General features: G+C 37.4%; 1 protein-coding gene across 1 annotated transcript in view; it reads right to left on the reverse strand.

Annotated features, from left to right (window-relative positions):
* Xpr1 (xenotropic and polytropic retrovirus receptor 1) overlaps nucleotides 1-13,248 on the reverse strand; it is a 157,294-nt gene that overhangs the window by 126,011 nt on the left and 18,035 nt on the right. The window contains exon 2 of the mRNA XM_021660536.2: nucleotides 7,535-7,586. Within this exon, the coding sequence (XP_021516211.1) occupies nucleotides 7,535-7,586 (52 nt within the window). The remainder of the gene's footprint in view (nucleotides 1-7,534; nucleotides 7,587-13,248) is intronic.

A 13,248-nucleotide genomic window follows, 5' to 3' on the forward strand; every position in this document is an offset into this window, starting at 1 on the left:
AGGAGATGAGAGAAGGAGGATGGGATTGGGAGGAAATGAGGGAGGGGGCTACAGCTGGGATACAAAGTAAATAAACTGTAATTAATACAAAAAATAAATAATAAAAAAAGAAAGGTAGAACAAGGTATAAAGTTACGAGCAGGAAGCAGGTCATCAGCACTAGCACAAAATGTTGTACCTAAAGCCATTACCTCCATTTGCCTAGTATGTTTCCATTTTCTCTATGGAACATTTACACCAATAATTGTTTGCTTGCTTTGTTTCATTGTTTAATGTTTATAGTTATTCCTTCTCTGTTTACTGACCTGCCTTCAAACAATTTTTAAATAAAAGAATGGTATGCTCATAGCCACTGTCACTCTCTAAAGCCAGGGCTTCCTGTAGCTCACCAAGCTCTGGCTGAAGGACAGCAGGTAAAGAGGTCTCTATACCATGGCTCCTACACTGCCTGCAAACCCAGCAGAGGTATAAAGCACCCCGGAAGCAACTGGCTATAAAAGCTGCTAGCAAGACTACTCCCTCTAGTGGAGGGGTGAAGAAACCCCCACCTTACAGGCTTGCTACCGTGACACTCCCCAAAATTTACAAATACCACTTCTAGCCTCTGGCATGAAAAATTGATCAAGGCTTCAAAACAGAGCAGCCAACTGGTGCTTTGCCAAAGGCAAGCAGCCTCTCTGAAGATATCAAAGCACAATTCATTGTGAAGATAGCATAATGAATGTATGCTGTTTATGCCAAAACGTAACAGTTATGCCAAGAGATATCCAGTTAGCACAGCCACATCCACAGAGAACATGCTTAAGAATACACTGAGGGAAACTAAAACAACTTTTTCCTAGTCTTCCTGCTACTGATGGTTCTAAATGTTAGATTCCTCCACCTCATGGGGTCAAAGATACCGAGGTATATGAAAGGGGGACAGATATCAGGTATTGGCTGTGGTTTCATTTGTATGTGGATTTTTAATAAGTATGGGATGTAAAGCATTAACTTAAGTCAAAATGTTTCAGTGAACAGGGTTCAAACTTCATAACAATTATAAATAAACTTGCTCTCTTAGTTTCTTTTCCCCTCACTGTGATAAAACACTCTGACTTTATACTTTAAAGGATAAAGGACTTATTTTAGTTCACGGTTCTACCTGCTGGTGGTTCTAGTCTAGCACAGCCTGGAAGTCACAGATAAGAGAGTTTGAGGGAGCTCAAACTCACATGACACACACACAGTTAGGAACAAAGAGGAATGCACACAAATAATCTACAGTGAGATCTATTGTTCAGTTTTACAATTCGGTTGTGTATACAATCAAGATGAGTCTTCTCAGCCCAGTGTGGTGGCACTCATCTTTAATCCTAGCACTCAGGAAGCAGAAACAGATTTCTTTGAGATCAAGGCCAGCCTGGTCCACATAATGAGTTCCAGGATAGCCAGGGCTACATAGTAAGAGCCTGTCTCAAACAAACAAAAAAGATGGAGCTTCTTACGTCATTAATGTAATTAAAACAGCCTTCCATAGACATGTACAGATAGGTGATTCTAAATGCTGGTAAATTGAGAATATTAACGATTATACCCGCTACAGTTTTCTGGATAATACCAGCATTTGGATTTTGAAAAGATTTTAAAATTTTTTTAAATTTAGTGGTGTGTGTTTGTGTATATAAACATGGGCGTGTACACAGGCAATGGTATACATGTGGAGGTCAGAGGACAGCTTTGAGGAGCTAGATCTCTGCTTCAACCTTTAAGTTGGTTATGGAGATCAAACAGATTATCAGGGTTGCATGCCACTGCTGAGCCATCTTGCCAGCTCTGGATTATTTTTTTAAACATGAAACTTGTACTAATGGCCAACAAATGGTGCTCGTAGCACTTTTATCATGTAGTAGATTCCACCCATTCACTATTCTTTTCTAAGTGACTTGTTCTACATGCTAGCACATGTTCTGTTCTGTTTCTGTAAGTGAGAACACAGCACTGTATGGTTAATGGTGACTCTATGTTACACTGAAAGTACTTTACTCTGTAGGATAACCAAGATTAAAAACCAGCATCAGAAACATTTCATTTCCTCCTGCATCCCATCTATAGTCTACTCAGTTGCATTTATTTTTATAATAGAATTTGTTACCTATTTATATGATTAGTTAATGTCTAAGAATGAGCATTAAATTATCTCTAATTCACTTTCTGTGAAAGAACAGATATTTCTTCTGCTGGAACAGTAATGCTATTTGTTCTTCAGAAGCACTCTATTATCCAAACACACTTAGGTTGGTAACATGTTCAATGAACATACAAGCCCAGTTTTCCAGAGATAATTGTTTTCTTCTACAAGCTGTCACTTAAGAATGTAAATAAAAAAAATATGAAATCCTTTTCCAATACAAGAATGAAGTAAGGATAAATAAGACAAACCCTCAACTCTACTTCACGACTCATAGTATTAATCAGGACCTTGTATCTTTTCTAACTGAAGTTAGTAAAAGATTTTTTTTTTTTAATTCTTAAAAGAAATGACAATAGACGGGTTTTGGCTCTTATCTCAATTTTTAACTCTTAGTCATTTATTTCTTCATGGTTCTCAAAGTTGCTAGAAATAATCTGAGCATTCCATTACTACTTCCAGTTTAGTCTTTTCATACACAAATTTATCTCAAGCAAAAGGATGTTTGAAAACATAATGACAAAATAACACCAACCAAAACAGGAAAAGCTACACTTTGCAGCTGTCCAGCTTAAAAGGTAGCAGATTAATACAGCTCTTTCTTTTATAAATGTCAAAGATTTTATTTCATAGGTCATAAAACCTATGAAAAATAATTTTCAGAGATAACGAGAACAAACAAAGGAAATGGAGACAAAGAGACTAGATTATACATCACTAAAAAGTAATGTATCATAAATGTACACTTGACAGTAATCCTACACATGCATAAACTATTTCATGAATTTAGAAATGCAATCCAATCTTCAGAGGGAATAAAAGCTCACATCTGTAAAAACAACAAAGATCTAGGGAAAGAGGTGAGACACAAGAAAATGCCTGAAGTGGACCCTGTTCATTCAAGCAGATAATCAGAATGAATTATTTACAAGCATACTTTTATCTTCAATACCAATAAGAGCTCAATCCTAAGGAGCTTAGGGAAACTGTAGCACATCTGCTAATCAAAAAATAAACAAATCAAAAGTGAAACGTTCCAACAAAGCCCCTGTATAAGACTGGGGAGAAGGTGGTTCAATTGAAGAAAATATGGTAGAAAAACAGAATACTCTGGTCGACATTTACTTACATCAAGTCAGATAGCCATATTAAAATAACGAACTAGCTGTATTTAGCTAAGGTTGGCTAAGTATGTTCCCCACCAAGAGGAGGAATGCATTACAAAACAGTATAAAGGAAGACAACCATTCCTTCTCTTCCTCCTCCTTCATTTTTTATTTTATTTTATTGGTTTATCAAGACAGGGTTTCTTTGTGTAACAGCCTTGGCTATCCTGTACTCCTTGTAGACCAGGCTGTCTCACAGAGACCCATTTTCCCCTGGGATTCAAAGTACTGGGATTAAAAGCATACACCGACCCCATTCTTTCTATCCTTACCTATATTTCCCACATATTTGAAAGGAGACATACCAAACATATAAAAAAACAAGAGAAACTTAGTGTCCTGATAAGAAAATATAGTCTCAATAATCTGCCATGCCTTGTGCATCAAAACAATATAATGCCATAAAAACATACAAAGTTTAAAATTAAGATCTTGTCTCATATGCTTAACTTATTTTAAAGAAAGCTCCTTGTCCCATCAGACCAATATTTTATGACACTACAATGTTAACATTATATAACAACAAACAACAAACAAAATGTCTGATTATCTAACCAGTAGGTAAAATGTTATATTCTAAAGGAGAATAAAAAGAAAAGAAAACAAACAAATCACTACATAAAGAAGCAAACTAGGATTCTTCTCTTCCCCCAAAAATCAATAGCGCGGCTTCATATAAAACTGAAGGTAAGAATGCATGTATTCCCATTCATTCATGATTCAAGTAAATGTGTAAAGATCCTGTATATTTTAGATACTAGATTATAAAACAGTAAAAAAAAAAAAAAAAAAAAAAAAAAATTTGGTCTCAAAAGATTTATATTCCAGGGCTAGGCATTGGGACCCATACCTGTAATCTCAGCTAAGGGAAGATTCTGAGTTCAAAGGCAGACTGAACAGCATATTGAGACCTTGTTTCCACAAAACAAAATAGAACAAAACATCCACAGAATATCAGAGAGTGACAAGTGTTATAGAAAGATAAACAAAATAGAATGATGTAACATAATGTAACTGAATGGTTATTTTAAATTGGATATTCAGAAGGTCATTTGAAGGGCACATCTAAGGTTCAAGAAAGGGACAGAAAGCAAAGCTCTAAATAACAAGTCCAAGCTTTGCTCATTTAGATACAGAAATGCAGGCAACGTGACTGGAGCTAGCAAGCAAGTGGAGGATTCAGGAGGTGAAATCAACATAAAACCAGACAGGGGACTTACAGGTCACAGTCATACATTTTTAGATTGCGACCTTGGATTGCACAAAGCAACCTTGTTCAGCTCAGGGTCTCCTGGTTCCGTGAAGCTGTGTTAGCAACCTACCCACCACACAAACCACACACTCTTCCAAGAGGCCGAAGCAAGCCTTTTCTTTTCTTTCTTGCTCAAAGTTGACCTTTTCTGAGAAACTATACTTTCCTGTGCACATTTAAAATTGAAAATATTTGAATACTGTGTGTAAGTGCTTGGTGTGTGTGTGTGTGTGTGTGTGTGTGTGTGTGTGTGTAAGGACATGCCACAGCACTTGTGTGGAGGTCAGAAAACTCTGTAGAGTTAGTTCCTTCCTTCTACTCTAACCTGGGTCCAAGAATCACACTCAGGTCGTGGCTTGCACGGCAAGCATCTTTACTCCAGAGCCATTTTCATAGCCCCCTCACATGCACTTTGGAATTATGTTCTCCTCTGCCCTATCCTTGGAAATCTAGACAAGCTCAAAGTTGAATCTACATTTAGCTCTGGCAGCTGTGAAAAACCTTATGTTATCTATTTTCTTTAGAAATAAAAATTTCACTTTAGAATAGTTTTAAATTTAGCAAAAAGTGACAAAGATAGCACAGAGCATTTTATATACCTCCACCCATTTCCTGTCTTGAGTATCTTATATAACACTTTCTCACAATTAATAATTAGTAATAATGACACATTATTATTAGTCAAGTTCATAATTTACTCAGATTTCCTCAGCTTTTACTTTTTTAATATTTATAGTAGTTATAGTTATATAACTTCTTATAATACCTATTAAAACTTGCTTTAGTGCTACCTCAAAGATTTCAGATTGCATTTGAAGAATAAGACAAATTCAAATTTTATAAATGTTCTTTAACCTTAACAATAAGCTATAAACATTTAACTTATCTAAATAACATGGTACAGCCATAGCTTATATCAGTAACAAGCATTTAAAAAACAAATGTACTTAAACTAGCTATTATAAAAAAATTCTTTCTATGACCAGACATGGGCGACACACAGTTATAATACAGTATTTGGGGAACAGAGGTAGAAGAACCAATTTAAGGTAGTTCAAGCTATCTGGTGAGTTTGAGCCCAGTTGGGGCTATATGAGACTCTGTCTCAATCAATCAAACAATCAATCAATCAATCTATATAAAATAAAAATAAATAAATAGTCCTTATATGAATAAACTAACCAAATTATCAATGAAATGAAAAAAAAAAAACTAGTAACATATTGGTTAATTAATGTGTACAGGAGGGTTACTGACCTAAAAGTATTTAAGACTTATGGCAGAAGTTCTCAACTGTGGTTATATGGTTATACAAACATACATGAGAATCACTGGGAGATGGTTTAAAATTTTTAGAATCTATACCTATCCCAAGCATAACAATGCCTTGCACCACCCAAGGATCCTATTCAATTGGTCTGAGATAAGAACAGAGGGCTACTTTAGTTTGTGTTAAATAGACTCTCAGGTTTGCTGAATGTGAGACACACTGGATATGACAAGTTTAAGATAAAGATATTCGTCTCTAGCACCAAAGCTCTTTTTTTTTTAAGATTTATTTATTTATTATTTATACAACACTCTGCCTGCATGTGTGCCAGCACACCAGAAGGGGACACCAGGTCTCACCATAGATGACTATGAGCCACCATGCGGTTGCTGGGAAATCAACTCAGGACCTTTGGAAGAACAGCCAGTGTTCTTAACCTCTGAGCCATCTCTCCAGCCCCCAAAGCTTTTAATTCTACTAAAACCTAAAGTCTGTGGGGAAAAGACAAAGAGAATGAAGACAGAAGTACTTTTTAGGTATCATCTAGTTCTACCAAATATTTGCCCTTTACAACTGGTTAGCTGGGCGGTGGTGGTGCACACCTTTAATCCCAGCACTTGGGAGGCAGACAGGTGAATCTCTCTGACTTCGAGGCCACCCTGGTCTACAAACGTGAGTCCAGGAGAGCTAAGGCTCCCCAGAGAGAAAACCTGTCCAGAAAAACCAAAAAAAGAAAAAACAAAACTGTTGAAGCTTAGAGGCTGGTGAACTGCCTCAGCAAGCTGCTAAGTCTGACAACCTTAGTTCAATCCCTGGGACCCATATACTGACCTCTGTGTAAGCATGCAATGTCATGCCCCACCACTGTAATAAATGAATGAATGAACATTGAAGCTAAAATCCTGTCTTAGACTTTGCAAATAAAACTTTATGTACTATATAAACAGAAAAATTGTATTGCCTATTATGGGCTAACACTGGATGGATGGATGGATGGATGGATGGATGGATAGACGGATATAAACACTGAAGGAGGAAGGAGACAGAGAAAAAAAATTGGACTAAACCAGTATGTTTTACAGTCCTAAGGTGATGTGTTCATTGGGTTTTTTCTCAATGTGTCAAATATCCAAGAAAAATAATTTAAAGGAAGACCAGTTTATTTCTGCTCACAGTTTCTGAGGCTTTGACTGACGAGTACTGTTATTTCTGGGCCATGGGTCATAGCAGGTAGCATCTGGTAGAACATAGCAGCTCAGTTCATGCAGAACACTAGCTGACAAACTAGAAGGGGCTGAGAACAAGATCTGTCATTCCAGGACACATTCCCAGTGACTTGCTTGCTAACAGGTCCCAGCCCACCTCCAAAAGTTGCCAAACTTTCTACAATAGTATCATCAGCTAGGATAAAGCCTTTACATATGAGCCTATGGGAGGCATTTCATATCCAAAAAAATAGCAGATAATTCAAGAATATAATAGAAGATCCATCATAAGCTTGAGTGTGAAGCAGATAAACAAAAGCTAAAATATAAAACAAAACAATAACAGAACCCACACCAAAACAAAAAAGACATACATAATAGAGAAAGTTACAGTGATCATTTCATAGTCTAATGTTTAAAATATTTTTCCTTAAAAAGAGGTCATTCTGTGACTCAGTTAACTCATCTTACCTTCGACAGAAGGCGCCTGGTCCTGAGCTGAATACAGCATATCCTTGAATGCCTATCAGAAAGAAGGAAAAAAAAAAATCACACATGAAATCCCAAGTTAACATTACGCTGAAAGCATGTGAGCTGAACAATTCTTTTTCTTTATCCAGTAACTACATTTCATGTCCTAAATTAAGAATTTAGTGAACTATTTCAGGTAACTTTATTGTGCAATCTTTGGAATGAGTGTTCATTTATACACTTTAAAATGAAAAGGCACTGGAAAATGAAGACACACCTGAAAGATCAAAAACGCTCTGGACTAAGAGCAATGCTCTATAGATGATGGCTCAGTGGATAGATATATGCTCCTAAGCCCAATGACCTGAGTTCAATCCCGTAAACCCAAATACTAGAGAGAGCCAACTCCCAAAAGTTCTTGTCTGATCTCCCCATGCCTGCATATGAACATGCACATTAAATAAATAAAATGTGATAATAAAAAGGTACTAAAGATAGACACAAGACCTACATAGTAAAATGTGAAAAAGTAGAAAAGCTCCATAGCCTGAGCTGGCCTAGCAGTCAGGGCAATCCCAGCTCAGCCTCCTGAGTGCAAGGCCTGCATGCTTGAGCCACCACACCTAATCCCCACAAATCTTTCTATTTTAGATGTAAATCTTCATCAATGAAACTCTGAAAAGCTTAGGACTGTAAAAAAAATAAATAAAGATTTCACAGGTCCTCCCTCCCCCCAATTTACATAGTAGATTAGCTAACAACCACATTTCGGCAATTTGGGTAGTTACAGTGCAGTAGTTTCTCAATAAGTAGGTGGGAAAGTGGAATAAGAAGAACTTCCCAAGCCAAAGAGATGGCTCAACAGGTAAAGGCTACTGCTGCCAAACCATATGATCTGAGTTCAAACCCCAGGATCCACATAGGGAAAGAGAGAACCAACTCCCCAAGTTGTCCCCTGACTTTCACAGGTGAACAGTGGCACATGCTTCCCTTCCTGAAAAAAAAAAAAAAAAAAATATATATATATATATATATATATATATATATACACACACAAGATTTTTAAAAGAAAGAGCACTAATTTAAAGAGAGCTTCATTTCTCCATATAAATCAAAATATTTAACCCATCAAGTGGATAAGGTTCCAGGGCTGAAGAAACAGCCATAAGCTTAGTGACTTCAACTGAACAGTTCAAGTTTCAAATACCAGCTAACTACTGCCAATTCCCAAACTGGTATATGACAGTTCTTCGACCTTAATAAAATTGACATTTGGGGCTAAATAATTTAAGAGGAGGAGTTTGCAGCATCTCTAGTGGCATCTAGAGACACCAGCATCAATCCTCACCTCCCAGCTGTGATGCTGCTAAATGTCTTCTGGCAAGCAAAATCACGCTTCCCCAGAATACCCACCCACACTCTCAAGCATATAAATACTGAAAAGAAAGAAACAAGCCTCCAGAGCGGCCTGCTCTCTGTGAAGAGAGCACATCTAGCACACTATAGCCTTCTCAAGTCAATTTACTACTTGCTTTGCTTTAATAATCAGTCTGTTATTCCTTATCTATCCAAGCCTACTAACTAGAATAAAAAGATCTCTGACAAAAAAAGAAAAATTAAAATTCTTAAATTAATTCATCTTTGTTCACTTTAACTCATATTTTGTAAAAGTGTAAGAAAATTACCTATACAAAAACTTTGTCACCTGTTTAAAATGCAAAAATATTCAGCAAGAGTCACTGTATAGAACTTGAGGCAACATTGGGAGAAATGGCTCAGAGGTTAAGAGCACTGGCTGTTCTTCCAAAGGACCCAGGTTCAATTTGCAGCACCACATAGCAGCTCAAAACTGTGACTTCAGTTCCAGGCAATCTGACACCTTCACACAGATGTACAGGCAAAACACCAATGCACATAAAATAAAAAGGTTTAAAAATTTAAAGAATTTGAGGCAATATAATAACACAAATGATGGATAATTTTAAAAATGCAGATTTAGTCTTTTTGTATTTCTTGGCCAGCACTCCTGAAACCTTTAGCATTTACTATCTTTTACACACTGAGATCGCTCAAGGCACAGGGGTTAGAGGAGAATTTCAGACTGTCTCAGGATGGAGGCTAGTCAATGGAAATTAGTGAATAGAAGGTTAAAACTTTCAGCCTTTATTTAGCACCAAACCTCTGGGGAGGGCAGGTGTTGTTTTAATCACCAACCATGCCTGTGTAATGATCCCCGCCTCCAAATGTGTAGAAAAGAGAGGAGTTTGGGAGGAGGGGAAGAGTTATTGGAGTTTCTTTTCTAGGTCCTTGAAAACTGGAAATTGCTTACATGTGGAAGTCATACACATGGAAGGCTGAGAGAATCAGTTCAACTTATACTGTCTTCCTATTGCTTTACGTTGATGCTGAATTTCTAATGGACAAGCACCTGGTGTCCTCCAGAGCTGTCTGCACAGCAGCTATTGACCTTCTTGGTGTCTCCAGGGTCCAATGTAGATAACATGTTATTTATGTGGCAAACTCAGACACAAGAGATATTAAGAGATGGTATACAAGCCAGATGATGTGGCACACACCTGTAACCCCAGCACTCTGGGAGGCAGAATCAGGTAGATCCCTATGAGTTTGAACTCACAGTGTTGGTTCAAGACAGACAAAGCTACACAGAATCCCTGTCTCAAAAAAAAAAAAAAAGAAAAAAGAGGGTACACAAAGTATCTTCTTTAATCATAATGAAATTAGAAATCAGTAAAGAAATTAATAAAACTGAAAAATTCATAAATATGGAAATGGAACAACATTCCCGTAAATAACTCATGGATCAAACAAATCACAAAGTAAATTAGAAAAGGAAAACTGTAAGAAAGACCCAATTCAATGCTCTTTCCTAAGTTGGCTTGGTCATGGTGTTTCTCTGCAGCAACAGAGAAGAAACTGAGACTACTCTCTTGAAAGCCCCTCTAGTTCCCTGACATCTGCAGGTATTTCAAATAAAACACACTTACCTGGATATTCAAAGACTCAAATACATACATGCAAGCAAAACACTCATAGAAACAGTATTTGTGTCCTTAGAGACTAGAGCCTTGGATGGTGCTGTCTTGCCCTCCAGTCACCTTTCCTCTTGTCCCAGCGCAAAGTACAGGTTCTCCTTGATTGTGTTCATCTCTTCAACAGCTGCAGGTAGTTTCTGTGTACCCTCATGCTCCTCTCACCAAACTTTCTCAGATCTTTCAGTTCCACTTACTGCTTACTCTAACTATAAACCAGGATAAGAGCAGTAAGCAGTAACCACACCACAGCTGAATGCTGGCCTGCCTTGAAATGTCCTCTGCCAAACAAACCAGACTATTACTTTTGCCTTAAATCTCAGAACTCTGGCAAACTGAAAACAAATTCTTTGCCAGAATATAACATGAGTGGCCTCTACACAACTACCCAGTAGAATCTAGTTCCCCTCAGAAACCTGTCAGGCCTCCACTGTCATCTTTCTCTTGGAATTCTGATTTCCTCAACTGGCACCAAAATGAACCAGTAAGCTCCACTTACAGAATATAGCTCCACATACAGGGTTGTCTCTAGCTCATAGCTCCAAACACGTGTACCTCTCTCCCACAAATCAACTCTTATCAACCAACAACTCACACTGTCAGCTAATGGCAGCAACTACACTCTATGTACTAATTTTCTGTATGTTATTGTTGTTGTTCTGACAAAAACAACTGGAGGGGAAAGAGGCTAAGGTGACAGAGTTCATGGTAGCGGGAAGGCACAGCAACAAGAATGTGAGGTATTGGTCTCATGACATCCACAGTCTGAAAGCATAGGGATATATGCTATTACTCAGGTGGCTTCCTCTTTTATTCAGTCTAGAACCGTAGCCCATGAAATAATGCCACCAACTGTCATGGTGGGTCTACCCTCTTCAGTTAAACTTTCCAGAAATGCCCTAACCAACACTCCTAAGAGGTATGTCTTTTGGATAAAAGTAAATTCAGTCCAGCTGACAATGAAGATTACCATCAAAATTATAAAAATAAAAAGTTATATTTACGGAATGCCTAAGAACAGATATTATAAACATTATAATTTACTATTTTAAGAGAAACTTACAAGTCTCTTTTAAGTATGACTCCCATTTAACCTATTAAAGATCTGAGACTCAGAAAGGTTATTAAAGTGCTTTGCCCAAATATTGCTAAGTGTTATTTACTTTACAATCAACATTTCTTTGAAAAAGATAATAAATAGCTCATGATTGAGAATAAGATCTTATTTCCTAAAACAAGGAAATAAATAATTCGAGGCTTTTTTGGCCTCAAATTTTTCTGATTGTTCCCATATATTTTTTTGGGGAACAATCTAGTTGTTGTTGTTTGTTTTGTAACAGGTGTCTCTGGTGATCCTTGCTTCCTGGCAGTAGTGTTCATACCTAGCCTCCTCCGGTACTACAGACAGCAGGGTTGTGTAAGCAGCTGAATGCTGCAAAGAGAATAGGCCTTCCGAAGACTGGTCAGAAGATACGGTGTTTTTCTTCTTGTTCTGTCTAGTATCACCCACTCTAGAGAAAGCCAGCCAAGAAAACCTCAAGTAGCCCTATCAAGAACTCCATGTGGCAGAGCTGAGGCCTCATAAAGAGTGTAGCAAAAACCTACATACTCCCTGACTGAGCCATCCTACACACTGCTTTCTCAGCTCCAGATAAGCACTGACAATTTCACAGAACCACCTGGTTAAGCTGCTCCCAAACTCTTGCCACACACAAACTGTGTGACATGTTTATTAATTTAAGCCACTAAGTTTTGTAACAACTCGCCTAATGCAATCGTTAATACAATAAGCTAGATTTAAAAAAAAAGTTATATAACCAAATGTACCTGTTGATACATCATAAGTAACATCTTTGATTTGTTCTGATTAAAGTAGCTTAAGTTTTTATTCCTAGAAAATTAAAATGAGTATAGAAAAGTAAGGCTGGAAAGTAGTTCAGTGGCTTAAAGCTCTTGCTGCTCCTGCAGAGGACCTGGGCTCACTTCCCAACACCCAGATCACACAATTCACAACTGCCTGTAGCAGCAGCTCCAGGAAATCCAACACTGTCTATGGCCTTCATGGGTACCTGCACACATATGGTACACAGACATATATGCAGGCATCACATATACACATGAAATAAATTAATAAATCTACAATTTTAAATTAAAAGAGAAACCATTGTGGCTGGGCAGATAAAATGGTTCAGCGTTAAGAGCACTAGCTGCTTCTCCAGAGAACCTGGTTTTAGTCCTAGCACCACTTAGTGCTGGACTATATATCCAATGCTAGTGGACTTGATGCCCTCTTCTAGCTGTGGGCATCCGGGACACATATGATGCATAGATATATGAAGGTAAAGCACAGATGCATATTAAGTAAAATTAATTTTTTAATTGAAAATACAAAAAAAATAAGAAGGAAAACTATGGCAACTTCAAGTTATCTAGTAATAATGAAAAAATACATTCCTATATCGAGGCTACCACTACTCTAATTTAACTTATACCAATTCAAGTGCCCTTGAAAAGTCTAGAAGAGGTCTGCAGAAGACTAAAACAACACTGTCTTTGTCTAAGGATCTTATTCTGATGAAAAAATAAAACTGGTAAGATGCATTCTTTTACCATCTAAATGGCTCATTCATATATTCCTATGGCACAGAGCAATCTCACTTCAAC

This window comes from Meriones unguiculatus, chromosome 11 (assembly GCF_030254825.1).
Source record: "Meriones unguiculatus strain TT.TT164.6M chromosome 11, Bangor_MerUng_6.1, whole genome shotgun sequence".
NCBI lineage: Eukaryota > Metazoa > Chordata > Mammalia > Rodentia > Muridae > Meriones > Meriones unguiculatus.